General features: G+C 39.5%; 1 protein-coding gene and 1 long non-coding RNA gene across 4 annotated transcripts in view; one reads left to right on the plus strand and one right to left on the minus strand.

The window, feature by feature from the left end:
- LOC106729126 overlaps positions 1–26,447 on the plus strand; it is a 180,613-nt gene that overhangs the window by 110,101 nt on the left and 44,065 nt on the right. The gene's annotated exons all lie outside the window — the stretch shown is intronic.
- LOC102522674 (putative dimethylaniline monooxygenase [N-oxide-forming] 6) lies at positions 603–16,578 on the minus strand. Its single transcript, XM_006173230.2, is given in 9 exon segments — positions 603–1,457; positions 2,901–2,973; positions 4,837–5,192; positions 7,367–7,566; positions 8,932–9,074; positions 10,150–10,312; positions 11,477–11,665; positions 16,268–16,342; positions 16,344–16,578. Coding segments are annotated over 9 exon segments (1,416 nt in total). The 5' UTR covers positions 16,401–16,578; the 3' UTR covers positions 603–1,297.

A 26,447-nucleotide genomic window follows, 5' to 3' on the forward strand; every position in this document is an offset into this window, starting at 1 on the left:
ATAAACATGCAAAAATTCTTAGCAAATGGTAACAAATATAATCCTATAGTATATGAAATGGATAATATATCATGATCAAGTCAGTTTTATTTCAGGAATGCAAGATTGGCTTAATAGTCAACAGAATTCACCATATTTATAAAGAAACATTAAAGAGCATATGATCATCTCAATAGATGCAGAAAAAAGTATTTGAAAAAATCCAATGTCCATTCCTGATGAAAATTGTCAGCAAACAAGGATAGAAGAAAAATTCTTCAACTTAATAAAGAGCATTTATGAAAAATCTATAGCTAAAGTTATGCCTAATGGTAAAAGGCTGAATGCTTTATTCCTAAGATCAGGAACAAGGCAAGGATATCTGATCTCTAGTGTGTTCTATCTAACATACTAGAGTTTCTAACCAGTGCAATAAGGCAAGAAAAATAAAAGACATTCAAATAGCAATAGGAGAAGTAAAATTATCTTTATTTTTATACAACATGATTTTCTGCTTAGAAAATACTATGGAATCTACATAAAGTTTCTAGAACAAATGAGTACATTTCTATATATTAGCAATAAACAATAAGAAATTTTAAAAAATGAACTAATATATAATAACATTAAAAAACATATGCTACTTAGGATAAATCTGAGATAAGATGGGTAAGACCTGTATACTAAATACTTTATAACACTGATGAGAGAAATTAAAGATCTAAATAAATGGAGAGATATATGGGTTATGGGTTGGAAGACTCAATATCGTGATTTCACTTCTCCCCATGACAAAACACACTTTAAAAAGTTTATTAAACTTTGTTCAGCCTGCAAATCTGTGCTCACTCCCATTTACCCTCTTGAGCATCTCCAATTTTGCCAATTCAGTACATGAAAATCCTTTTAGAGTACAGATTCTTATCAGAAAAGGAGAGACTGAGTATTTTCCATTTTATTTAGGCTTTGATCCAAATGGGCCAGGATTCATTTTTACATCTGCAGGAAGGGAAAGAGCAGCTATGAGATTATACACACACATAAACACACACACACACATACACACACACACACACACACACACATCTGCAATTGAACTTCTAGGCTGAATTGTGAGACCCAAAGAACTTCCTAATTAATAAAATGTAAGCAAAACAGCCAGAACAAGCACTGGCAATAAAAGCATTTTTAGCAAATTGTAGAAGGGCTGTGGTCTCTTAGCTTCACCAACAGCTCTTGTCCTGGTTGGCTTTACTGTCCTGTCCCACTGGGTCAGGATGGCATTTCTGGCCCCATCCCACTTCCCTGGTCCCATCAGTCAAAACTGGTATGGGCTACAAGGACCAAAGTACACTTCCAGGGCCAGCTGGGGATCAGTCAGGAAGAGCCACAGTATGTTAGGCTTGGCCCCTATGAAGGAGCCTAGCTCATCCATGTATGTAATGTAATCTGTCTGCAAAGTCTGGCTATGGCCGAACCTGAGGAAAGAAAAGAACATGTCAAAATGAGTAAACAGAAGCACCAATTTCTTATTTTTTAGTCTCAGAAAGGTAATATTTTAGTCAGCACCTCCAGTAATATCCCCACTCCTCTCTTTTTCCACAACACTGAATTTATCATTTGTTTTTTGGCTGTAAATGAGCTGTTTTGTTTTTTCCTCTCCTTCCTAATGTCTATCCAAGTTTGATGTCATTTTGGGCTTTTGCTTCTAGCCATGTGGTCTGGAATGAACTGACCCTAGGGACTCAAGGTGATTTATTAACTTAGTTCACTCTTTAATACATGATTATTCTTTATATAATGTTGCTTAGGATCTCTCCCAATATTAGATTTTATGTTGATGTGTTTAAAGTTGGATTTATGTATAGTTTTAATATTGCTGCATTTTACTAATATTAATTGTTTTATACTTTTAGTTGGAGTGTGGTCTTATTTGCATTTAGAAACTCTGAAGAGCAGCCTATCATTTAAGAAATAAGATTGAAGCCTTTTCCCTCCTCTTTATTCCTATTGGACTCTAACCTAAAGGGTAATAAGTGGAGTAAGCTGCATGAATTGTTAGCGCATAGGAGTGCCTAGTTCACAGAGATGTCCTGTGAACTAGAGGAGGTTCAGGGGAGGTTCTATTGAGTCTGAGGCTACCCATGTCTTCTCTAGGCTCTTACCCAGTGACTTTCCCCTTGGGGCAGTCAATAAATGATGGGTTCACTTAGTCATCTAGATGTGATACACTAATTATTTTTCAGCAGATTTTGATATTTAATTTAAAAAGGATTTACTTTCATAGAAGTAATTAACATTAAAAAAAGTACATTTAAATGTCTGATGTCTAGCTACCTAACCTTCTACAAATCCCATTTATGGTATACTTGAAAACTGATGTTTGGATGAATCAGAAGTGAATATTCTTTTAGTAGACAGTACTAGGGCAGGTGAACTCAATTGAATTCTTCACTTGTCTTTCTTATTATAGCACTGCCACTTCTCAGTTCCCAGCTAGCTAATTGGCTGACAGGAGAGAAACTCTTGGGGAAAGAGTAATTTCTCAACCTCAGCACTACTCACATTTTGAGCAGGATAATTGTTAAGGTGGACTGTCCTCTGCACTGTAGGATATTTGGCAGCATCCCTTGTTTCTACCCATTAGATGCCAGTGACACACCCTCTTCACTTGAGATGACCAAAAATGTCTCCAGACTTTGCCAAATGTCCCCTGGGCATCCCTGTTTTAGAACCTGCACCCTAGAGTTATACAGGAGAAGTTTAGGCTATTATTTGCCTGTTGAATACTGCTTGGTTATAACAAGTGTTCCAAAAATGTGAACTTTGACTAGTGACAAGATTATAGAATATACTAACATTTTCCTACATTATCAAGGCAAATTTTAGGGTTTGTTTCATCAGCAAGTACAATCTCTTACCACTTGAGTTTCTTCCCCATTTTCTCATCAATGTCATCCATCATTTCATTTGTAGTTGGTAGGGTACATGAGTCTAAAAAAGGAAATGAAGAGAGAAATACTGAAAAAAGACACAGAAATCAGAAATACATAATGACACATGATGAGTTTCACACAGTACTTATAAGCTGTATCCCTAAAAGATTTTGTATCAGGAGGAGCTATCTTTAGGATCTTTAGCAGAATAACAATTCACAGATACAATGATCTGAGAAGCCAATGAACCTGCTCTGGGAATAGTAAAGCTGGCCTGCAATGAGATAGTGACAGTGGAAAAGTTTGTAGCTCAAATCGCCCAATCTCATGTTTCTGTTGACACTATGGGGGATCTAATTCTCAACATGCCTCAGATATACCTCATGCATGTAATAGCTTAACAGTTTCTTCATATTTCTTGTCTGCATCCTCCTACTAAAAATTCTTTCAAGAAATAATCTGGTAAAATAATTCAATCTAAGGTCCAAGGCAATTAAAATGGGACAACAGGAGAAAGCACGGATTTTCCAGCATCTGTCTGCAGCCAAGGAAGATATTTTAAAGATACTTTAAAGAGCAGCAAACATTTTTTAGTTTTTTGAAAATTTCACCACATCAGTGGAGGCCTCTTCCAATTGCTAACTAGCTCATTTGCCTTTGTAACAATGGCAGGGGATGTTAGGACATTTGCATGAAAACTTCCCAGTCGTGGTCAGATATTTGCTGCACCTCGATTAGAAAGTAAGGGACCTGAATTTTGGTCATGCTTGATGTATTTTAAGTGCCAAGACAGAGCCTGGAGCATAGTAGGTACTCAATAAATATTTGCTGAATGAATAAATGATGCCCTCTGTTTCATGGAAATTTCTTGGGTTTGTGAACTGTCTCCAGTCTTCCCTAAAACCTCAGGTGCTTGGCACTGTTGTGTCTTTTAAGGGAAAAGACAGTGGAATCATTTCATACAGGAGCACCCTTACAAAAGATTTCATGACAGCATTTAAAAAAAAAATAATGATTCTTCATGATATATTTGAAATAGAAGCTTATTTATCCACCACATTTTAAGAAAATATCACATCACATAAATGTTTGTAATTTTTTCTTCATAACCTACAGTCAAAGTTTTTATGGACAGTGTGTTAGGTAAGGTATACCTATATTGGCCAAGAGTCTTGAACCCTTGAATAAATGGACACTTTTAATAACAGTGGTGATCAATATGATTGGAGCAAATTAAATCAATATTTGAGACAGTGACTTTCTCTGTGTTATCCTCATATTCTTGATTTCCCCACACAAACATATTTGAAGTCCCTGGAGCCCATGGGGTTTAGAGGGAGAAATGGGGAAAAGATTATCAATAGAGTAGGAGTGGCCTGACATTGTTATTCTGACACAGTTGACGCCAGTAATATCTCCAGCATGCCCCGACATCCACTGGGGCCCTTTCAGCCTTTGCAATGTACTTTCACATTTCAGTGACTCATTGCTGTCCTTCTCTTGCTTATAGCCTTGCAAAGTCCTATCAATTCCCCTATGAGAGTCTAAACTCCTTAACAGCTTTTAAGACCCTCCATGCTCTGGTTCCTTCCTTTGTTTCTGGCCACTTCCTGACTCTGCTTTATATTTCAATACACCAATATTTCTGGTTCTTCACACATGACATGCTGTTCCTCACCTTTATATGTTTTTCTCATCCTGTCCCATCTTCGTGAAATAACTCACTACCGAACTCCCCTCACCAGAACACCCTATCCCTATTGTAGCATTCCCCTCACCCTATTTTCAGCTCTGCGAGGTCAAGGATCCTGTCTGTCTGGTTCGCTTTATATCCCTTGCATCTAGCACATTGCTTGGCATGTAGTAGGTACTCGGTAGATATTTGTTGACTAAATGAATAAAGATAAAATGGCCCACTTACTTGAAAACACTTTAACCACCCAGCGGGCCTGCAGGTCAGCTGTGGGGATGGCAGCCCCCAGGGACTGGACAAGGCCAATCACTGCCAAGGTTGGCTTCTCCATCAGCGGGGGGAAGATGCCTTTATACAAGGTGACCTCATTGTTTCTGCTTTTGATGATGGAGTCATCAAGGAAGGGGTAGGCATAGCCATAGCCTGTTGCAAAGATGACAAAGTCAATGGCCTCAAACATGGTCCCATCCTCAAAAATGGCCGAAGTCTCTGTGAATTCCTTCACGCTGGGCTTGATGGACACAGTACCGCAGAGGATGCGGGATGGGAGCTCATCATTGAACACAGGCTCTTTCTTCAGGGTGCTGTGCAGAAAAAAGAGAAAAAGGCCCTTGCGGTAAAATACCTTGTTTCCAAGAAACATCTGCAATAGTCCAGAGCATTGAAACCAAATTTGAGCAGTTAAACGTCAGCATGAGGACAACTAAACTCTCTTCTTTTGGCAATTCCTTTTCTATTGCTAGTAACAGTCCTTTAGAATATCTGTCTGAGCTTCTTCTTTTGGTTGGCCCCTTGAAACTCAACCCCAACTTTATAATTTAGCTGCTCCTTCTCTGGATTTGTTTCCTTATGTGGAAAATGGGGATAATATAGAATCTACCTCATATGGCTGTTGTGAGAATCAAATGAACCATTATCTGTAGAGCACTTAAAACAGGTGCCTGGTACATGCAAGCATCATTATTCTAAGTGGACTATTATTATAACTAAGCTCTCATCTTACATGAGGAATCAGATCCACCGTGGTGGGATGTTGTTTTGACACGTTTAGTTTCCTTTCATCAACTGTGGTCACAAAAGAAAGTCCAACAACTTTGGTACCTCATTTCAGTTGCCAAAATTCTAGGAATGATTTTTTCTTTTTTGGATGCCATTCTTCATTTTGACTCGTTTCCTTCAGGGATTCTGGAATTTCCTCTAACTACCTCAATCACTAAGACACTTTATAAATCTCAGAATTTGTTTCTATTGTCCACGCTGTTCTACATCTCTATAATTCTGCAACCTTTTCTTTTACCTTACAAGGTGGTAATAAGCAGGTCACAGCAAAACCAGCCCCCCTGCCTCAAACAAGGGAGTGAGCAAGGGAGTGAGAAGGTGTCATCAACACCTTATGGTAATTGGAACCCTTCCTGGGAAGAGTTAGAATAAATGGATTCCCAAAATTATATTTTAATTGTCTGAAGGATAAAGCCAAAATACAGTTTGCAGTTGCTCTTACAGTAACAAAAAAAAAGTCATAATCAGTTCAAGCTTTGAAACATCTATTACATTAAAAATAATTTTGAATGAATGAAATCAACATTTTTTCCTTTAGGGATGTAGCAGTTTGCCAGACTGTGGAAGTGAGGGTTTGACTACTAACCCTGACATTCACTACTCCAGTTTACAATCTGCTCGTAACTTTTTTTTAAACCTGTTTCTCTAAACCTAATGAAATACTTTTGTAGCATGGACCAAAGGTGAAATTCCCAGGGGATCCTTTTCTTTTCTTAGCCACTTTATTCTTTTTTTAATTGATATACTGATTTTCTACCTAGAAAGCCTTTCTTGTTAATAGGTGTTGGGCTCTGTCTCTATAGAGAAGTAAATAAGTGAATCTTATTAATTTGACAGGCTACATCAGTTCTGTGACCCTCCATTGTGTTACATGTTCCATGACTCCTGACTGTCCTGCGGAAATGTCAACTCTTCCATGGAGTTGTGTCCTTTTATTCTGAGACTTTCTACTTCCTGAGACATGTTGGTTACTACTACCTTGCTAGTTGCTCCTTAGAAGCATACTAGAAAATTAGAGACAAATAAAATCAATATATGTAAAGCATTATAGTTCATAAGATAATTCTTACATTTTATTTTTATTTTTTATTGCAATTTATGCTTTTTATTAATTTTAAAATTAATTTTAAATTAACTTTTTTGGGGGGAGCTAATTAGGTTTATTTGTTCATTTATCTTTAATGGAGGTACTGGGGATTGAACTCAGGACCTCATGCTTGCTAAGCACACACTCTACCGCTGAGCTATACCCTCCCCTCAATAATTCTTACATTTTAAATTTTACTAAGTGCAGTTTTGAGGAATCAGTGTTATTATTGCTATCCCTAGTCATCCGTAAACATGAACAAGATAGTCCTAAAAAAAACCAATTCATGAATTGGCTCCACTCTCAAAATTCTATGCTATGGCTTGTAGCAACCATAATCAAATCTTGCATGTCAGGGAGATCTTGCTGCCTGCTCTATCCCCATTTTGTATTCTTTCATACTCCCTTTCCCACTAGACTAATTTCAATAAGATCTTCATCTCGTTCGTGGTCTCTGAGTATACCGTTATCACTTATGCAGTCCTTAATTCAATCCCACCAGCCTCGATAAGGCAAATAAAAGCAAGACCTAGAGAGAAAGAGAGAAAGAATCCAACTTAAACCAGTGCCCCACTTTTTAAAAAAAAATAAAAAATGTATTGTTTATGGTACCCATTTAAAGGCATCAGGCCGTAGTTCTCATGCTTAAACCATGTGTTCATCTTCTTGACGTATAACCAGTCAGAGACAAATGAAGGAAGGGCATTCTGGAGAAAGGATGCAAAGTGGGTAACATACACCATGTCCCAAGGATAGCCATCATCCCAAACCCGACTCATGACCCAGGAACCACTTCTGGTGCTGATAATGACCTGGTGGGGAAGGCAACATAGATTTCAACATCACTCTAAGAAATAAGCAAATACAACAGAATTCCATGGACATCTCCATACATTTCCTTCAATATCCAGGCAGGAGCATTTTTAAAGAGGTGGGTCAAGATGAATAGTCCAAGACTGAAACCAGATAGAAGCAAACTCACCCAGAGGGTGAGTGATTAGGTGTTAAAAGAGTGTGAACCTGACATCTTGGAACAAGAAGGCTCTGTATTCAACTGTGACAAGTTTAATCTTTGCAGACTCACAAGACTAACAGGTCTAGTAAAGACAAGGTAATCCAGTAAGCCTCAGTGGTGGTGACTGGTGGTAGTTGCTGGGTTGATGGGGGAAATATATGAATCCCTAGCTAAAATTAGGCCAAGAAGATGCCAAGGATTTAATTCTGTTCTCTGTATCTGGTCTCCTCCAGTCCTCCCTACACACCCACTCCTGGACTTGCTAGGCATCCCAAACCATGGCAGCTGCCTCAGCCCTGAGATGAGCCCGCTGCTTGCCTATTTTCCCACTTCTGTGGTAACCCAAGGAAATCTGACACTAAATAATCCTTAGGTAGTTTTCAACATCCATTTAATAATTTACTTATCGAGCACTTATTTACTTAAAAGTATGCTAAGTTCTTCCAGGTCTGTTGGTCATGTGTGACTCAGCTTGGAGTCCTCTGGGAAGCCTCCTTTGATAACTTCATTCCAACTAAGTCAGGTTCTCTATTCATGGTGCCACCACTGCCACACCTAATGTCATTGAAGTCTCATTACCTCCTTTTGTGATGGTCTGGGAACCTGTCATCCCACCTCCACCTGTTGATTGCCCTTTGAAGTCAAGAAGTAGTCTGATTTATTTCTGTGTTTATTTCTAGTCTGACACCGTGCTGACCTTTAAAAAGTGCCCAGTATTTGTTGGGCATTGGCTGTTGAATGGATAAACAATAGAAGGAACTAAATCTTGTGTATCTTCCAGAACTTCAGATTAGTCAGCCCAGTACTGTTGCATGATAGATGATAGGAAATCCTGTTAAATAAATAAAGGCAGAGCTTGACTTGCAACCAGTTTGCTTGGAGGTGATCAGAGGGTAAAATTAAAACAAACAAAAAAGTGCATACTGACATATATACACACGCACATGCACTTACCTCTGGTTCCAGCAGAATGTACTTCCTTACTGGCATGAGCCACAGTACCTGGCTTCACAGGCAGAGTCCTCCTTGACTTAATGGGCATATGCAACAGGCAGATGTGGGTGGTATGACATGGTAAATGCCATCCTCAGTGCTGGGGCTGTTGCTGCAGTAACAGAGCTGTACACTAGGTTTGTTTCCCCAAACCTTTTAGATCATATACCTGTGCAGCCAGACGACTGAGCTCAACAGCAATGTCACATCCTGAGTTCCCCAGGCCGATCACGAGGACCCTCTTCCCCTGGAACCCGCCTGGGCCCTTGTAGTCCCGGCTGTGGAGGTAGTGGCCTTGAAACTGGTCTAGGCCTACATGGAACATGGGGAGTGGTGTGAGTTGATTTTCAGAAGAAACGATGAAGACTTACCTTTTTCAATAATTTTTATTTTTAAACTTCCTATTATCAGTCTGAATTTTTTTTAAAAAGCTTCTTATTCAAAATATATTTTTTCTTTTAGTGATTTTTGATTCTAAACCCCTAAATAATTACTTTTAGAGACTTTGAAAAAGCTTAAGGTACTTGAACTTACATTTGGTAGTACTAATAGGTAATATTTATTAAGTACTTACTGTGGGCTAGGCTCTCTGCTAAAGGGTTTACATGTTTTAGCCACTTAATCTTGATAACATCTCTGAATGGTAGCTACTAGTATTATCTCTATTTTAAAAGACAAGGAAGTTGAGACAAAGAAGTTAAGTGACTTGTCTAAGGTCACACGGTAAGGATCTAGTAGAGTGAGTTGGGCCCAGGTGTTCTACACTCAGAACCCCTAAATGTACTGCCTCTTCACAGTACTGGTTTCAATCTTCTATTTCTCCTGAATCTCTACTCTTTTAATTACCTTGGCTTATGAACATCAAGCCTTGGGGTGTGGACTCTTATATTTTTGAGTGGACATGTTTTCCTGTTGGATAGATGGAAGGAAGGAAGGAAGGAAGGAAGGGTGGACGGATGGATGGAAGAAGGAAGGAAGGAAAGAAGGAACGAAAGAAGGAAGGAAGGAAGGTTGCTTGTGTAAGGTATTTGTTTGATGTTTGCCACTTTTGTACAGTAATGGAGTGTGTCACTACACACACACACACACACACACACAGTAATTTCTAAAGTTAATTTACAAAATGTGGATACAGATGAAATTTAAAAACCCAGGTTTCTTCTCTATGGCCCCGTGTCTTCATCTAATCTCTGACTTGCAAGTCCTTGATTCTTTTAGTATGAGGCCAATGATTACTATATTTCACATATTATCAGACTTAAAAATTTTGTTTTGAAATACTTGGAACCTTAAGAATAATCACGATGTACAATCTGTGGAAAGAGCTATTTCAATCCTTGATATTTGTGTTTAAGTCATCAGATTATTATATATTTTCCATGCTTACCAGGAAAGGAATCTGTTGGTAGGTTGGGGTACACGTGGTGTCTGGAACAAATCATTACAGCATCAAAAATGGCAGACTCCTGCTTCCCATCCTTTTCGGAAACAATTTCCCATTGGCCAGTGACTAAGAAGCTGAGGCATTTCTTTATACTGGAAACCAGGGTCTTAAAGAAAACCAGACAGAATTTGTTTTATTTACAAGTCTAGGGCTTTTTTGTTTATGTTTTCTTCAGTATTTCTGTGGAGAAAATGATTGTTATGCGCACTCCTGGTCACTGAGAAACATATGGGAAGACATTAAAATAGGAGTCCCAGTGAATTTTCAAATCTCACAAGGAAAATTGCTCACTGGGGTATATTTAGTTTTTTGATATCTAGTTAGAAGATTTGGGGTAAATTTCACTGAGTATTCTTGTAAAAATCCCGGGTCATTTGCTTACTGCCACCCTCCACTGACATTCATGGCTTCTTCCTCTTTGGCCTCATCTTCTCCACAAACGTGGGATACTCCGTACTATGGGATTATATGGGAAATATTCCATAAACATGGGATTGTCTCAGAGTTCAATCCTTGATCTCTCCTTTGCAAACTATAGATATTCTTTCTTGGAAATAATAGTCACTTCCATAGTATGACTATTTTGTTGACACAGGTAAAATTATATTAAATCACGTTATGTTATGTATAATAAATACTAAAATAATAGTAAGTACAATTATATTAAATATAATCCCAATTTATAATTCTGCTGATTATTTTTCTCACTACATATATGTGCTCTGTATTGGACAGTAATGAATGGAAGTTGAGTTCTATACAAATGTAAAGTATTGCTGACAGAGACAATGCCTTTGTGCCATAACTCCCAAGGCTCCTAATCTAAGGAACTGAGTGGGTGAAGGATGAGGCAATGACTATATTAATTATTCATCTAAGTTGCTACTCTCTTCATAATGGCAGAATTTCTAACAAATGCTAACGTTTTTCTGAACCATAGCTCTTTGGCCTTGAACCACAGAAGTCGAAATATGAACTAGAGAATCTGGGATTGTTTCTAAAACGTGAGTGTATGAGGGTGGAATGTACACTATGCTGGTGTAGATGCCTCCAGCATTTTCTATGGTATTTCAAAAGCTCTTGGAGACCAGTGGAGGGCATGTTTAAGGGGAAACAAAAACAATGCATGCATAGCTTTACAATCAGAACCAGCATTTGACTGGTGAAGTGTGCAAACATTTGGATTTCTAGGATAAGAGTGCTATATTCTGGTTTGTCCTCTAACCCGTAAGCATACTGATATCAACAGCACAAGTTATAAGGTCCTTACCTCAAACTGTACATATCTTAACAAATTCTTCTTTAGAGTGAATGTCTTTATGTATTCCTGGAGCTTACTCTGGTGCATGTAGTTGGGGTAGTCATCAGGGTACGGGAAGTCTGGAAAGCACATCATCTCTTTGGAAGAGTTGGTGAATACAGACTGGTAAATGCTGGCTCTGCCTTCTTCTGCGTGGTCCTAGGAACAATAATAAAGCTTAAAAAGGAAACCAAGAATGGCATTCCCCTCAGTGAGTATACAATTCTCAGTTGGCTGAAACCTTAATTTAATAGGTTTTGAAAAACATGAAAAAAACGGACAGTTCTCTGCACCATATGGAAAGGAAAGCCTTCAGCAAAGCACCTGGCACAGAGCTGGCACACCCTCTTACTCTAATTACTCCCCATTTAGCTCTGTGTTTATGGCTCCATAGACTTGTCTTTTTTTCTTTTTTTACCCCCTCAGTCACAGCTCTGGCTCTTATCTCATACTTCTGTTTAAAAAAAAAAAAAAAGAACTGAATGGTTCACAAGAGGTTGTGGCTTTTAGCCTATTTAATTGACTCTATGGATTTCAGCAAATTCTTCATCAGCCACAGAGCTCTCTAATGAAGCTGTTGCCTGGTGTAATCAGAACCACCTGAAGTGCTCCTGAGACTCTGGATTCCTGGGCCCCACACCAGGACTTCTGATTCAGTGTGTCTGTGGAGAGGGGTGCTGAGAATTTGCATTGCCAACAATTCCAGGTGCTGCTGATGCTGCCGGCCTAGGGACCACACATGAGAATAACTTCTGCATCTTCAGTGAGTTCTGTGTTTGATGACTTCCCTTAACTCACCAGTTAGTGGGAATTCACTCCTCACCAAAGAAACACAGGAAACCGGAAGCCTTAGAACGTGTGCTAAATCTTGGCATTTTATTTTAAAAACACTGTGTAATTGAAAAGTGACATCTTTTGAGGATCAGCGGAAGGCTAAGTTCCATATAAACATTTCCTCTCTGTTTTAAGAACAGGATGAAAATTCACACGATATGTTGCCTTGAAAGCACATTTAAAAGCTGGCAACCTCTGTTTCCCCTAATCCTGAAGGAACTCTCATGAAATGAAGGAAAAGGATGGAATGTTATTGCTCCTGGATTCAAGACATCTGTCTCCCTCCAGCCCAACAACCCCAGACGAGAGGATTGTGTCCCTGGGGGGGCTGCCCGAGGCCTCAGTGTTTCCCCTCAAGTGACAATAAAACCTCTTCTATGCATGATTGCTGGATTTCTCGTAACAGCTAAGCTCAGAGATTTTAACTTTTTGAAACATCACTTGGAAATTTCTGCTAAGATCGGAGAAAGGGTGAAGTCTTGTGCCTGAACAGGTTCTCAGGTTTGTCTGTTCTGTTCACCCATAGCTGGTAACTTTTGTTGACGGCTGTGAGAAGGAGAGAGGGAAGGAAGTTTCTTAGCTGCCCATTGAAGGGAGGGCTGAGCTGTGGGCTGGGGTCTTACAAAAAAGAAAAAAAAAAGTAAGATTCTGCTCTGGGAACAGAGGTGATAAGACCTCACATTATTTCCATTATTAATGAATCCCTGCTTTTTCACCCTTGGACTCCAGCCAATCACAACATGAGGAGAGAAGAGAATGTGCCATACAGCTCCTTGGAATTTTCCCTAAAGTACTATTCTCCAAATAAAGGAAAGCAGGAGTATTATAGAGCAACAGACAATTACTCCAGAGAGCTCACATTTTCATTATTTCAATATGTGAGGTGGTTTGAGCCAGGAAAGAGGAAATTAAGTTCAGACTCTGCCTCTGGCTAAGGGAGCTTGTCCTAGACGCAGATACCCAAGAAGCTATGGGGCACATTGTCAGCGTCTCGGGTTCTGTGTCCATCTCTCATCCACCCCACTAGAACATAAGCAGCTTGAGGGCAAGGTTGGAAGCTAATTCAAGACTGTTGCAAGTGCATTTTAGCAGTCTGCCTTGATCTTCTTTCATATGCCATCTTGCTTATCAGTCCCATTTTTGCTTGTCTAGATATACCCTCAGGGTCCAGCTCAAAAGTTGTCTCCTTTCTCGTGCCTTTCCCTGTCTTCCCTCTCACCAATTGGAAGTCATCTCTACCTCCACCAAGCTCTAATTGTCTTTACTGCCTAATTACAGTCTATCCTATTCACTTGTAGTATGATTATTCTAATACTTGAATTCTCTCTGCTTTTAGAATACTGGCTGCCTGCTCTACCTCTCATCTGCAGCTATGCCTAACGTGGTACCCTATATGCAGTGAACTCAAAGATGTATTTGTTGAATGAATAAATGAATGAATGAGTGAAACCAAAGTTTAGATAGTTCTGGTTTGATTATTTTCCCCCTTGCAATCAAAATGATAACTGACCTATTGTATGTGGCTTGTTGAACAACCTCTTATTATAGCAGCAGTAAAATTTTTGAGGTCATGAGGCCCCATATTGAAGTATATGAAACTTAAGACATGCTCACATTCACCTGGCTGGTATTTAAACCCATTTGGTTTTCATTTTGCAAGAAAAGCACACAGTGGAAAGTTCAGAATTATCAGGTTTCTCTCTTCCAGCATGCCTTCTACCTAACAGTATTTGCAAGGTGAAAGCTTACGTAATACATTTTTCAAAAATCCCTCTCTGGTCATACATTGTACCAAGCAACTTCTCTTAGAAAAGAAGGAAGGGATGGGATGTGGAGGGGACTAAAGTTTAGCATATTTGTATGTGTTTAAATCCCCACAGGACCTTTGAGTATAATTCTGCTTACACACAACGTCTTTATGGAAACAAGATGGCCCCTCTTGTGGATAACCCAGAGTTTGACTTTGCATCTTACTACTCTGTCATCCAATACTTCCTTAAATAAATTCTCTGATCTGGTTCATTAATGTACATATCCCTGGACATGCCATGTTTATTACCTTCTCTGTGCCTTTCATGGGTTGCTGGTCACCCCTACCTAAAAACCTTTCCCACCTGGTGCTGGCGCACTGACTGGGAATGCCACTCTCTGGAGTTGTGTCACACAGTGGGGTTCTCTACTTTTCTTGTCTGAGAACAGTTTTCAAATCTCAGCTAAGTGCCATCCCTGTAGGAAGATTTCCTTGACCTGCTAATATTTTAGTGGTCCAGCTTCACGTAAATTTCAAGGCATTTGTTTATTAAATTGACAGTGACCAAGGGCCTTCTTGTTGTCATGTAATTTTATAATCTCTCATATAAACTCTCAGGGCTAGACCTATTTTGAAATTTGTAGATTTTTGGATTTTTCCTCCATAAAACTCCTGGTGAGATCTAGGGCAGCACCCTATAATCAAACGCAATGAAATTTTTGCAGCAAAACACAGAGTGGCCCAAATAAAGACTATGAATAGCCTCATGTCAATTCAATCATGTTTTCTGACCATATGACTTCAGGACAGGTTTTGCTATTAAATGAGTTTCTTTCCCATTTTCTAGCAAAGGACTGTTGACCTATACCATATAAGGCTTGCTATACCAAGTGCAGTGGAAACCACTTACGTCGAGCGATTATGGCTCATATTTGTCATATGAGGACCTAGCACAAAATTCTGCCAAAAGAGGTGTTCAAGTAGCATTTGGTTGTTGCTAATAAGATAGTAAACAACCACTTCATGATTGAGACTAAGCTAGTCATATCCCCCGAGCAAATGTAAACTAAAAAAACTGAATTCTTTAAAAAAAAAAAGTTTGATTACTTCCTAATGGAAAATAAAAATTAATGATCTTCTTCTCATGTAATAATTTCAGAGTTATAGGAGCCCCTCCCTTTTATTTTTACAAAAGCTCTTAAAATGAATATGCTTGTGTTCTAAGTTAGCACTGATATACTTGGTTGGAGGAACCTGTTATGGGTTGAGCAATAACTGATAGCAGGACAGAATATGGTTACAAGGTGAATGATGTGGATATAATGTCTTCAAGCCAAATAAGTATCATTTACATCCAATCATAATGTTTGGGAAGTTCATGACAGAAAAGCTTGACATTTTCCCAAACCTGGCTTTTAAAATTTAAGAATTATATTCATAATGAATATTTCCTGATTATATTATTCCTCTAGCAATCAGTCTGAATGGCAGAGATAATTCTTTTTCTCTCTGGATTTGGAGCTGATAGTGTTTAATAAGCATACACACAGCACACACCGTCACTATTTATAATAACTTATAATAACCTATAATGTCTTTCCAGTGGACGTGAGTTAATTATAAAGTCACCCTTTTGGAATTGAGAGGCAGATTGGAGATAATATAATTTCCAACCTCTGTATTTGACTAATGAGCATTTGAAGTCTGGAAAGAAAAAAGTGACAAAATCTATCTGCCTATAAAAACAGAGTTGAGACTGGAACTCAGGACCTCTGACTCCAGCCTAGGTTTTTCTGTTATTTATTTTTTTTAACCCCCTCCCCATGTTCTTAAGATTTAAGAGCAATTGGGATAGAATCTTCAAGTTATGTGGGAGGCAGTGGTATATATATACATATATATATGTGTGTGTGTGTGTATAAATTCTTTTTGCTAATTACCCACATTAGCACTTTTTACAGTCTAGCGATTTGTGTTTAATGAGCTGGAGGAGTCCTTTTCAGGGTAAACCTTGCTCGTGTGAAGTAGTTGTGAGTGACTGGACTTCATTGGGATGGGAGAGATTACATTTTACTTTCTAGATCTGGACCATTTGTGACCTACCTCCCGAGTCTGATTTAGAACAGATCACAATTGATTTTCAGAGTAATCCATCAACCTTCTATTATCCTACTCACCGAGAATTGCCACAGTCCTCCAACATCATTGCTCCTTTCAAAGCAGGTGGGCTCCAGCCCCTCTTCCAGACAACAACTGTATGGAGGCCAAGCCACTGACGCCAGCTCCAATGATGGCCACTCTCTTCACCATGGTCGCCCGTAGGAGGATCTGGACAGACTTCTTCAGAGGAGTGTCCCTGAATGCCTGAAATTGTTCAGTAGAAATAATCAGCTGAGGTTTAAACGTCGGGATCCTCACCTTAACACAAGAAGACACAGATGCACATTAAGAGTTGATGTTCATTATTTTTACTACTTTTACTGCAGTAAGATCTTCTGACACCAAAAACAGCAGAGTCAGTGAACCCTAGAGCAGGAAGGACCTTGGAAATCATCAATCCAATGCTCTCAATTGCAAATGAAGCAATTGTCACTTCAAGAAGATTGGAAATTACTTCTTCAGGATCTCAGAGAAAACAAGGAAAGGAGTCAGAACTAGAACTCAGGCTTTTACATGAAACCCACTGTGCCAGGTCACCCCTACTCACTCTGAATGATTGGCTGTTACTCTTACTCAACCACCTTCTCTCCTCAGAGAACCTGTAGTTCTCCAGGAGTAGAATAGAATGGCTTTTAACAGTGTCTTTTGATGTCAAAATTAGGAAAAGGGGGAGGAGTTATTTTTCTTAAAGTAAGAATTCCTTTTTCTTTGTATTTTTTATGATGTAGAGTCCTGGTAAAACCTGGAAGAGAAGGACTGAGTTTGGTAGGGATAGGGGAACAGGGGAGGGGTAGTGGGGAGCAGAGAAAGAAAGGAATAGGGTAAGAGCAAGAATGAGGTCTCTTGTCCTGGTTCCAAAAAATAAAATGATAACTGATAATATAGTCACCAAAGCTGTAAAGTGAAACCCCTGGGAGATTAGAGGAACAATGTTGCTTTCATTTCTTTTTTGCTTTAGAGGTATAGAATATATAAACAAAGACTATGCACCTGGAATATAATGAAAGGTTTTGTTGTGTCAACAGTGAAAAAAAAAAAAGAGCTCAATTTTCTGGAAATTTAGGAGGGCCTAATTTGAGGAGGTGAGCTAACTCTTGGAGATGGTGAGTTTGTAGAACTCATGAACCCAGAGGACAGAATTGGGAAGTCACTGAATCTTGTTTCTGACTCCCTCTCACTTCTATACCCACCCTTCCTGCTTCTATACACTTTCTTCTTCCTCTTCTTCCCTCATTCCATTTCTTCCACTTCCCTGAGTGTCTACCATGCATCATAGTAGTCTTTTGGGAGGTTCAAAATGAGAAGACACAGTGTTTCCATCTAGAAACATACGGTCTAATGGAGAGATGGCCAACGTCACAGTATAGATGTGATTTCAGTGTAATGCCAGCACTCAGGCAGGAAGATTTAGGTCCAGCTGGGAGAAGAATAAGAGGGGCTTCAAGAGGAAGTGAGAAGAGACTCGAGTCTTGAATGAAGAATAGATGCTTGTTAGGTAGATGATAGGCAAGGAACACACAACAGCCAGAAAGAAAAATATGTGCAAATGCATAGAAAATTAAGAGAACATGATAGAGTGAGCTACAGTTAATTGTGCTGCTGAGCCATGAGGTGATGGAAATAGCAGAAGAACTAAACGTGCAGGGCCCAGGTTATGACAGATATCGAAGAGCCACACTCAAGGGTTTGGATACCATCCTCTAGGTTATGGTGATCCTTTCAAGAATTTTGAACAAGGAAGTGACAAGATCAGGAAAGATCAGGTTCACATGGGAACTAGAGAGGACAGTGACTACAGTCAAGTGTACCAAAACCCAGGAGGTTATTTCAATTGTCTAGGCAGAGATGTGGAGGTCCTAAATAAGAGCAGTGTCGCGGGGAGAGGAGAATAGAGACTGGGCATGAGAGATACTTAGGAAGTAGATGTTTTGGGACTTGCTGAGTGATTATAGACTCGATGCCTCAAAGAAGGTCCTTCTGTCTTTAAGATTTTATGTTTATGGCTTATATGCATACCGCTCATGATTTAGTCCTGGAAGCAGAAACCATTCTATCTCACAAAGAGACGGATACAGCACAAGGAATTAGGTGCTTGCAATTGACAGAAGGGCCAGAGGAGCAGAAACCAAGGGGCTGCCACAGGGCGTGTAAGGTCACACCACTAGAGAAACCACCCAAAGGCAGGAAACTTCTGCTGCCACCACAGATGCCTCCAAAGGTTGAGGTATGGAATTTGGCTGATGTAAACAGATCTGTTGGAACACGTTTGCTGATCAACACGGGCACAGAGATTTAGCCTCCTCTTCCCTTTCCTTCCGACCCCAGATGTCTATCTCAATGGGAAAACCTAAATTGTATCCAAGCCCTAACTGCAAGGAAGTCTTAGAAATGTAGTTTTTAGCCTTCCAGTCCATATGATGCAGGAGGGAGCCCACAGGGGGAAGGTCAGTGTGCCAAGTGTCACTAGGCAGTGCCTGCACAGTGGGTTATGTGGTATGAAATGGAAGCCAGTCCCGCATTCCCAGGACACCTAAGCATGTTTATAGTCCTCTCTAATAGCACTACAGTAAATACACAGTAACTTATCTCTTTGTACATTTTGTGGTAATTGTTGCAAGACCTCAGATTTCTCCTCTGTAAAATGAGCAAGCTGAACTAGATAATTACTAATGTCCTTCTGACCATCTGTGAATTTCTTAATTTACTGACTAAATCCAAGTAAGCCTTTTCAAAGATGGAAAATATAAGCCAAAGACAATACAGATACATTTAAACTACTTGAGAAGATCTTCCTTAACCTATGGGCCACTGAAAGTTGTCTGAAAGTTGATTTAATTTGGCCGCTGAGAGCCACTTGCTAAATTGGAAGTTTCCAGCTGATGCACCTGGAAGTATAGGAGCGTTAAGAAAGCAGAGCTTGAGAGTCTTGAAGTAGCTCTCTTTGGAAAGAGCTGTTGGTGTGCTGTGTCCCCCTCCCATCAAAGAGATGGGCTCAGAAGACCTGCTTCTTGCCATAAGCACAGGAGAAGGGGCTCAATCCAACCACCTGGAGAGAGGCTGGAGGATGGAGGGAACTTTGTGCACCTGCCTCCCACCTGCGAAATCCAGAGGATGAGATTCAGACCGGTTAGCTGCTGAGGAACATGTGCTTCTGTGTTGGGTTTGGCCAGCACTCCCAGAGTTTGTTGAGACAAAGTGTGTGCATGGGTTTCCTGTGGGCCAGATGTAAGCCACCCAAGATGAGCTAGCATGTGGTCATATTAGGCCTTGTCCAGTAGGGCTGCCTAGAGGCACGAGGGGACCCCAGTGTGAGGAATGGCTGCTGAAGAACTGTCTGCCGGAATTGGGTCCATTCTTCTGGGTCAAGCAAACTACTGGGGAGAGGCCACCATTGTTTGGGGGCCTCTGGAGTATAAGCTGAAACATCTACATAGGTAAGAATTAGTTTTAAACATCTATAGACTGCAATTCACTGTTTTTCAAATTCCATAGGTGGTTTGTAGTTTGAATGCCAAATAGAGCAGAAGTGGTTTGAATAGACTGCCTGTTATCTGGCTTCCCTGGGCAGCAGACTAGAAATTTTTTTTTTTTTTTTTTTTGGTGGGGTGAGGGTAATGATAGAACTTACTGTGAACCTTGTAGTAAAATGTGAGAAGCACTGGTGCTTGAGAGACAAGCTGAGCACTGCAGAACATGTGAGAGTTTGGGGAGACTTCCCAGATCGCTTTAAATCTTGTCATTCTTATTATTATATTTTGTTGAACCTAAGGGAGTCATGGGGGACCCACCACTGTAGTCAGAGGCTTTGCTTTACTGTGATTCTAGACCCCTGGGATTCATCCCATGACAGAGATACTCACTTACCCCCTTGCTTGGATGAGTGCCTAGCTGTGCAGTCTTACCCCAGAGATAGAAGGAGGGAGACAGGGAAGAAGATTTAGGGTTCTCTTTTCCTGGAAGTCTCCTTCACTAACAAGATATTAGGGCACACTGCTTTGTAGTGACCCTTCAGTTCAGCCAAGAAGAGGCCCTAGGCCACGTGGAGGAAAACAGTAAGTTTGTTTCTTTTTCTCTTTCTCAGGGGCCATTCTTCTGAAGCTGAGATCTCAAATGGCTTTGGGAAATTAATCTGCCTAAACTACCCATTATGCCATGCCCCTTCTTAGGGGCTGATGGTCACTCCCCACTGGCACTCACGCTCTGCCTTGCTTTACCAATCCCACTGTTTTGTCTGCAAGGATGTCTGGCCCCCTTAATGCCCATCACACACCACACTCCTCATCTCTCTGCCTATGATTGTGCTCCCTCCTGGGACAGGCCTCTGGGGGTGGGGAGGAGACCTCTCTCACTTCCATTTGGTTCATACAGGTGCTATGCATGCTTTGAGACCCTGAGCAAACTTCACTCTCCTCAAGGCTTCCTCACACCTGTGCACTTTGCTGCTGAGTTCCCGTAGATCAAATACTATGTCCCACACTCCCTCACGCTGTAGCCTTCCAGGGGTTGTGTGCTGATGGTCTCGTGAGTGCTAATTCTTATCTCTGTTAGACAGATTTTATACTTCCTGTAGCAGACCATCATGTGTATTTTAAATTTTATTTTCCTCAACACCCAGTAGAGAGTCAGGTATTCAGTAGGAGCTCTATAAGAAAATATTGATTTAACTTGATGACCCCCTTCTAAGTGTTTTCTTGTTAGTAACGCAGAACAGTGATTAAATTCACCTACCAGAAGTACTCTTTGGTATCATGGAATTTGGAACAGACTTCATCTCTTTCCACAGGAATGCTTCGAGCCATTCTTCCTTTTCTTTGAATATAATACTCTATGTTTATCTTTTCAGGCAAGTCGGAGCCAGATACTTTTAAATTTTTTTATTTGGTTTGTTTTTCATGCTGGTTGCAAAACACATTCTCTGTATTTGTTGTGTTCTGTGAAACTGGCTTCAGATTTTGGATCTATTTAAATCTGTGAGATTTTGGCATATGTCCTCCTCCTTACATGGTCAAGGGGAGAAGTAGGGGAATGCAGTGAATTAGATGCTGAGAAGCTGCCTGAGTTTGAAATTAGATCAGTGACTCCACAAAGACGTTTTCTTTTATTTCCTCAAATAACGTACTGTTTAACCAAGGCATTCCCATATTAAACCCCCCTAGTGATAGCTAAGCCTGATTTTCCTAGACTGATATTCAATTCAGTTAAATTCATTCACTAACTTGCTTAATCATTCGTTAAAATATGTATACCTGCTATGTGCCAGCTCCAGCTGTAGATACTAGGGATTCAGCAGTGAATCAATACAGCTGGTTATTGAGAAATCACAGGGATGTGGACAGAAATGAGTTACTGTTCCAGCATTCACTGATCTTCTAACATGTCTGTGTCTGTGTATGGAGGAGGAGGACCACAGAGAAGGGAGAGGCTGAGACAAGTACAGGCATAACTCTAGTGCAGGGCAAAGTATAAGTGACACCAAGAGGAAACCAAGTTACTGTATTTCCTTCTATTGAAGTTCATTGATTTAAAGTGTTGGGTTAGTTTCTGGCGTACAGCTTAGTGATTCAGTTATACCCACATATGTATTCTTTCCCATATTCGTTTCATTATAGGTTATTACAAGATTTTGAATGTAGTTCCCTGTGCTATACAGTAGGTTCTTGTTGTTTATCTACTTTACAGATAGTAGTGCATATGTATTAATACCAAACTCCTAATTTCTCCTTCCCCCACCCTTTCCCCTTTGGTAACTGTAAGTTTGTCTTCTATGTCTATGAGTCTCTTTCTGTTTTGTAATTAAGTTTGTGCCTTTTTTTTAGATTCCATGTATAAGTGATATCACATGATATTTGTCTTTTTCTGTCGGACTTTACTTAGTCTGATAATCTCTAAGTCCATCCATGTTGCTGCAAATGACATTATTTTATTCCTTTTTATGGCTGAGTAGTATTCCATTGTATGTATGTACCACATCTTTATCCATTCATCTGTTGATGAACATTTAGGTTGTTTCCATGTCTTGGCTATTGTAATAGTGCTTCTATGAACATTGGGGTGCATGTACCTTTTCAAATTAGAGTTTCCTCTGGATATATGCCCAGGAGTGGGATTGCTGCATCAAATGGTTAAGTCTATTTTTAGTTTTTTAAGGAATCTCCATATATATATTTTATATATATTAGTTAGTATCTGCAAATCTTGAACTCCCAGTTTATCCCATACATCAAGAATTAGAGTATCAATCATCTAAATGAGATGTTGAAATGTACACTTCAGGAGAGGTGACATTTTCAGCTGTTTCTAGTAATCCTTGATGACAGTGAATTATAGATTCTTTATTGAGATTATTGTGAAAGCAGAAGAAATATGAAAGCAGTGGGTATTTGGGTGACATGGCAAATATTTCAAGGAATACAAAAAGAAAAGGAAAGCTGGTAACTTCAAAGCAAACTTTATTGCCTCCATAGTTTTTCCCAGTGTCAGGGAATGCCTTGGACTTTCTACATATCTGTGCCATGGACTCAACAAAGAGTTGAAATCTCTATTTGTCAGATACACCATTACACAACAAGCAGGAGGCTATACATTTCTATGTGGGGTATAGTATTACAACTTAATCCTTTTGGCAAGAAGAAATGGGCAATTATTCTGACCAACTTATGTTTCCAACTTAGTAAGCTGTTTATTTCCAGTGCTTCCTCCATAGCTAAGTCTGTCACTGAATCTATGAAAAGGAGTTGTGACAAAAGTCTATAAGAAAAAGTTTGAGGACTGTAGGTGCCATCTCAAGATTAGAAAGGGAGTCAGAACTTCCTTTGTTAAATAGTGTTATCTTAACCCAGGGAAACAGTCAACATAGAACTGGGTTTCTAGCTGGTAGGTACTTTCCTCCTATGATTTGTCGTAGAATTAACCTGCACCCTGCCAGGGAATTGGAAGATCCCTGGCTCTACCACTGCTTTTTTGTGTTTTTATTTCCTCATCTGCAATATGGGCATAGAGAATGTGCTGATAAACTTACATGCTGTTCATGAAAAGAGGTTGATAAAGTAAATATGAAAGCGCTTGGAGAATAGGGTGATGTCCTAAAAATTCAAGGCAATGCTATCTGGGTAGAGATGATGGTAATAATGAACAAAGGCAACCATGTACCTCTGGACTTTAGGTAGCAAGTTGATTAGCCTCATAAATTAATAACTGGGTTTCTTTCTGTTAGTTGACTATTAACCTCAAAATGGTCAGCTTCAAAATAAATAATATCTTGGTTTGTTTTCAAGAATCTGATTCCTTTGTGCTTCAAGTATAACCAATTGCTTCTATAAATGTGAATGTATCAAATACAGAGTACAAATTTGACCTAACCTGATCTATCTCTTGGCCTATTTTAACCTTTTTTCAAGGACAGTAGATTGGATATGAGAAAGAATTGCTCAAAAACACATACTATTTATTGATTTAATATTAATTGGTTTAATATTAAATATTGATATGATTTGTTATGATAGGGTAATTTTGATACTAGTCATCTTGATAAAGACAACTATAATACTTAGGACCTGTAAAAGTAAATTTACATTGCATTACCGAAGTGCCAATGGACGTATCATTTTATGTAATGAATATATCACAATTTGAGGGTAATAACAATATTATTTATTTTATGGAATAAAGATGACTTTAAAAGGAACATATTAAAGAATTTTATTTAAATGAGTATATATTAAGAATGTATATTAAAATGTATGTTTTTATATAGTAAATACACATGGAAATTTATTTATTAATTTAATAAATATTTATTGAGTGTCCACTATGTATCAGACACACTGAAGGAACTGAGGATACAGTAGTAGATAATAAAACAGGAAAGATCTAAGTTCATATTGTAGTTGGGGGTAAGAAATGGGAAGATAGATAAGAAACAAGTGAAAAAATGAATAAGATGATTTCAGAAAGAAAAAGTGCTAAGAAGGAAATAAAATAGGATGGTCTGAAAGAGGGTTATGCTGATGTAAGTTGGGTGGCCAGGGAAGGTGTTTCTTTCTGAGATTGTACTATGTCAGTTGAGATCTGAATGTAAGAAAATGCCAGTATGCAGAGATCTGGAGATAAAGCATTTCAAGCAGAGGGAGAGCAAAAATGTTTTGAGTTGGGAATGAGTTTAGGCTGAAAGAAAGCCAGCCCCATGGGAGTATAGAAAGGGAGGAGAAATGTATAAAATGGGGTTGAAGGTAGAGCAGGATCTTGTAGGTCATGATGGGACTTCGTATTTCATTCTAGTTGCAATGACTCACCATCATACGGATTTAATCTTGGGGGTAACACGATCCTATTGGTGTTTGAGAAAGATCACTTTTGCTGCTGCATAAAAGATGGAATGTTAGGATGTAAGACTAGAAGCAAAGGACTACTTAAGAGGCTCTTAGAGTAATGGGTCAGAGGTAATGGTAGCTTGGACCACGGCAGAGGCTGTGAGGTGGCGGGAAGTGAAAACATTTGTTGATGCTGTACGTGGGAAGGTAGTGAGGTGTTATGAGCTAAATTGTTTCCCCCTTCAAATTCCTATGTTGAAGTTCTAAGCTCCCCTCCTCCCAGTACCTCAGAATGTGACTGTATTCAGAGATAGGTCCTTAAAGAGATAGGTAAGTTAAAATGAGGTTTTGGGGTGGGCCTAATCCAGTATGGCTGGTGTCTCTATAAGGATAGGAAATTTGGATACAGGCACACGAAGGGGAAGACCATGTGAAGACACAGGGAGGAGAAGACGGCCATCCACAAGCCAAGGAGAAACCAGCCCTGCTGACACCTTGATTCTAGACTTCCAGCCTCCAGAACTGGGAGAAAATACATTTCTGTTGTTTAAGCCATTCAGTCTGAGGCATTTTGTGATGGCAGCCCTAGTAAACTTGTATATGAGGCAAAGAAAGGAATCAAGGATCATACCTGGGTTTTTAGCTTGAGAAACTAGATATTTAGATGTCTTATTACCATGATGAGTAAGGCTGAGGAAGGAACAAGTTTGGGGCACACATGTGTGTGTTGGCGGTGTAGCCCCCCCACCCCCCCCCCGACTGTGGGAACAAAGGAATGAACCTCGGGCTGGAATGGTAAACAAGTTATAAAAAGCTGCAGACTCAGAGGTGAGAAGGCTGGTTAGCCAAGGACGGGTAAGATCCCCAGAGGGGGGCAACCAAAGACAGGCACAGCCACCTGAGTCCAAGAAGAATATTGTTAAGCAGCTGTTTCTCATACGTTCCGCCCTGATAAGCTGTAAGGCTCGCTGGTGCCAACATGAACGTGATTTACCAAAACATAAAGAATCTTCTGACCTTGAGCCAGACGCTGCCTGTTAACCATTTCCCTTATCATTCTTCTTTGCTATATAAGACTATGTAACTTAATAAAGCTTTAGAGTAGCCATCAGCTCTCTCCACATACGGTGTGTATGTGTACATGATATCGCGACACCAACAGGTGGCAGGGAAAATGAAATGTGAAATTTAGTAGTTTTATGTTTGAGATGCCTATCTACATGAAAGAAAAGATATCAAATAGGCAGTGGTATGCATAAACCTAGAAAATTGTTATAGTAAATGATTCAAATAAAGGAATTAAGAGCCTCTCATCCATTCCCATCACTTTTGGATGTCGACACAAAGGGCTGGTTACATGGAACTAATATCATTTATCAGTGTCAGTAAGCTGGACTATGATTTGTATATTTGTATGAAAGGAACTATGTGCTGCATGATTTCTGTGTCTCTAAAGATCAGCAGACCTTGGACAGACACAGAAAGGTCAAATGTCACCTTGAAAATCCATTCCAAATTAGGAGGGAGTTGTGGCATTCTGAAAAAATGTACTGCATTACACATCATGAGATGTGGCCTTGCATTTGAACTGTGCCCTTTCTGGAAGAGTGTGTAATCTTGGATTATAATCTCTGAGACTCATATTTTTCAAGCATTATATAATGATTCTTATTAGGGGTGACTTTGCTCCCCTTAGAACATTTTTGGAATTTGCAGGGGCAGTTTTTTTGGTGTTATTGTTGTTGCATGATTGGAGAGTACGAGACATGAGAGACCCTGTACAATCCTGCACAATGATTTGTCCAGTATTTCAAACAACTTTTGAAACCCACTGGATATGTATTTGTAGGTGAGAGACCTGAAGAGGTCCTATTGTATAGGACAATTG

Source organism: Camelus ferus, chromosome 21 (genome assembly GCF_009834535.1).
Source record: "Camelus ferus isolate YT-003-E chromosome 21, BCGSAC_Cfer_1.0, whole genome shotgun sequence".
Lineage (NCBI taxonomy): Eukaryota > Metazoa > Chordata > Mammalia > Artiodactyla > Camelidae > Camelus > Camelus ferus.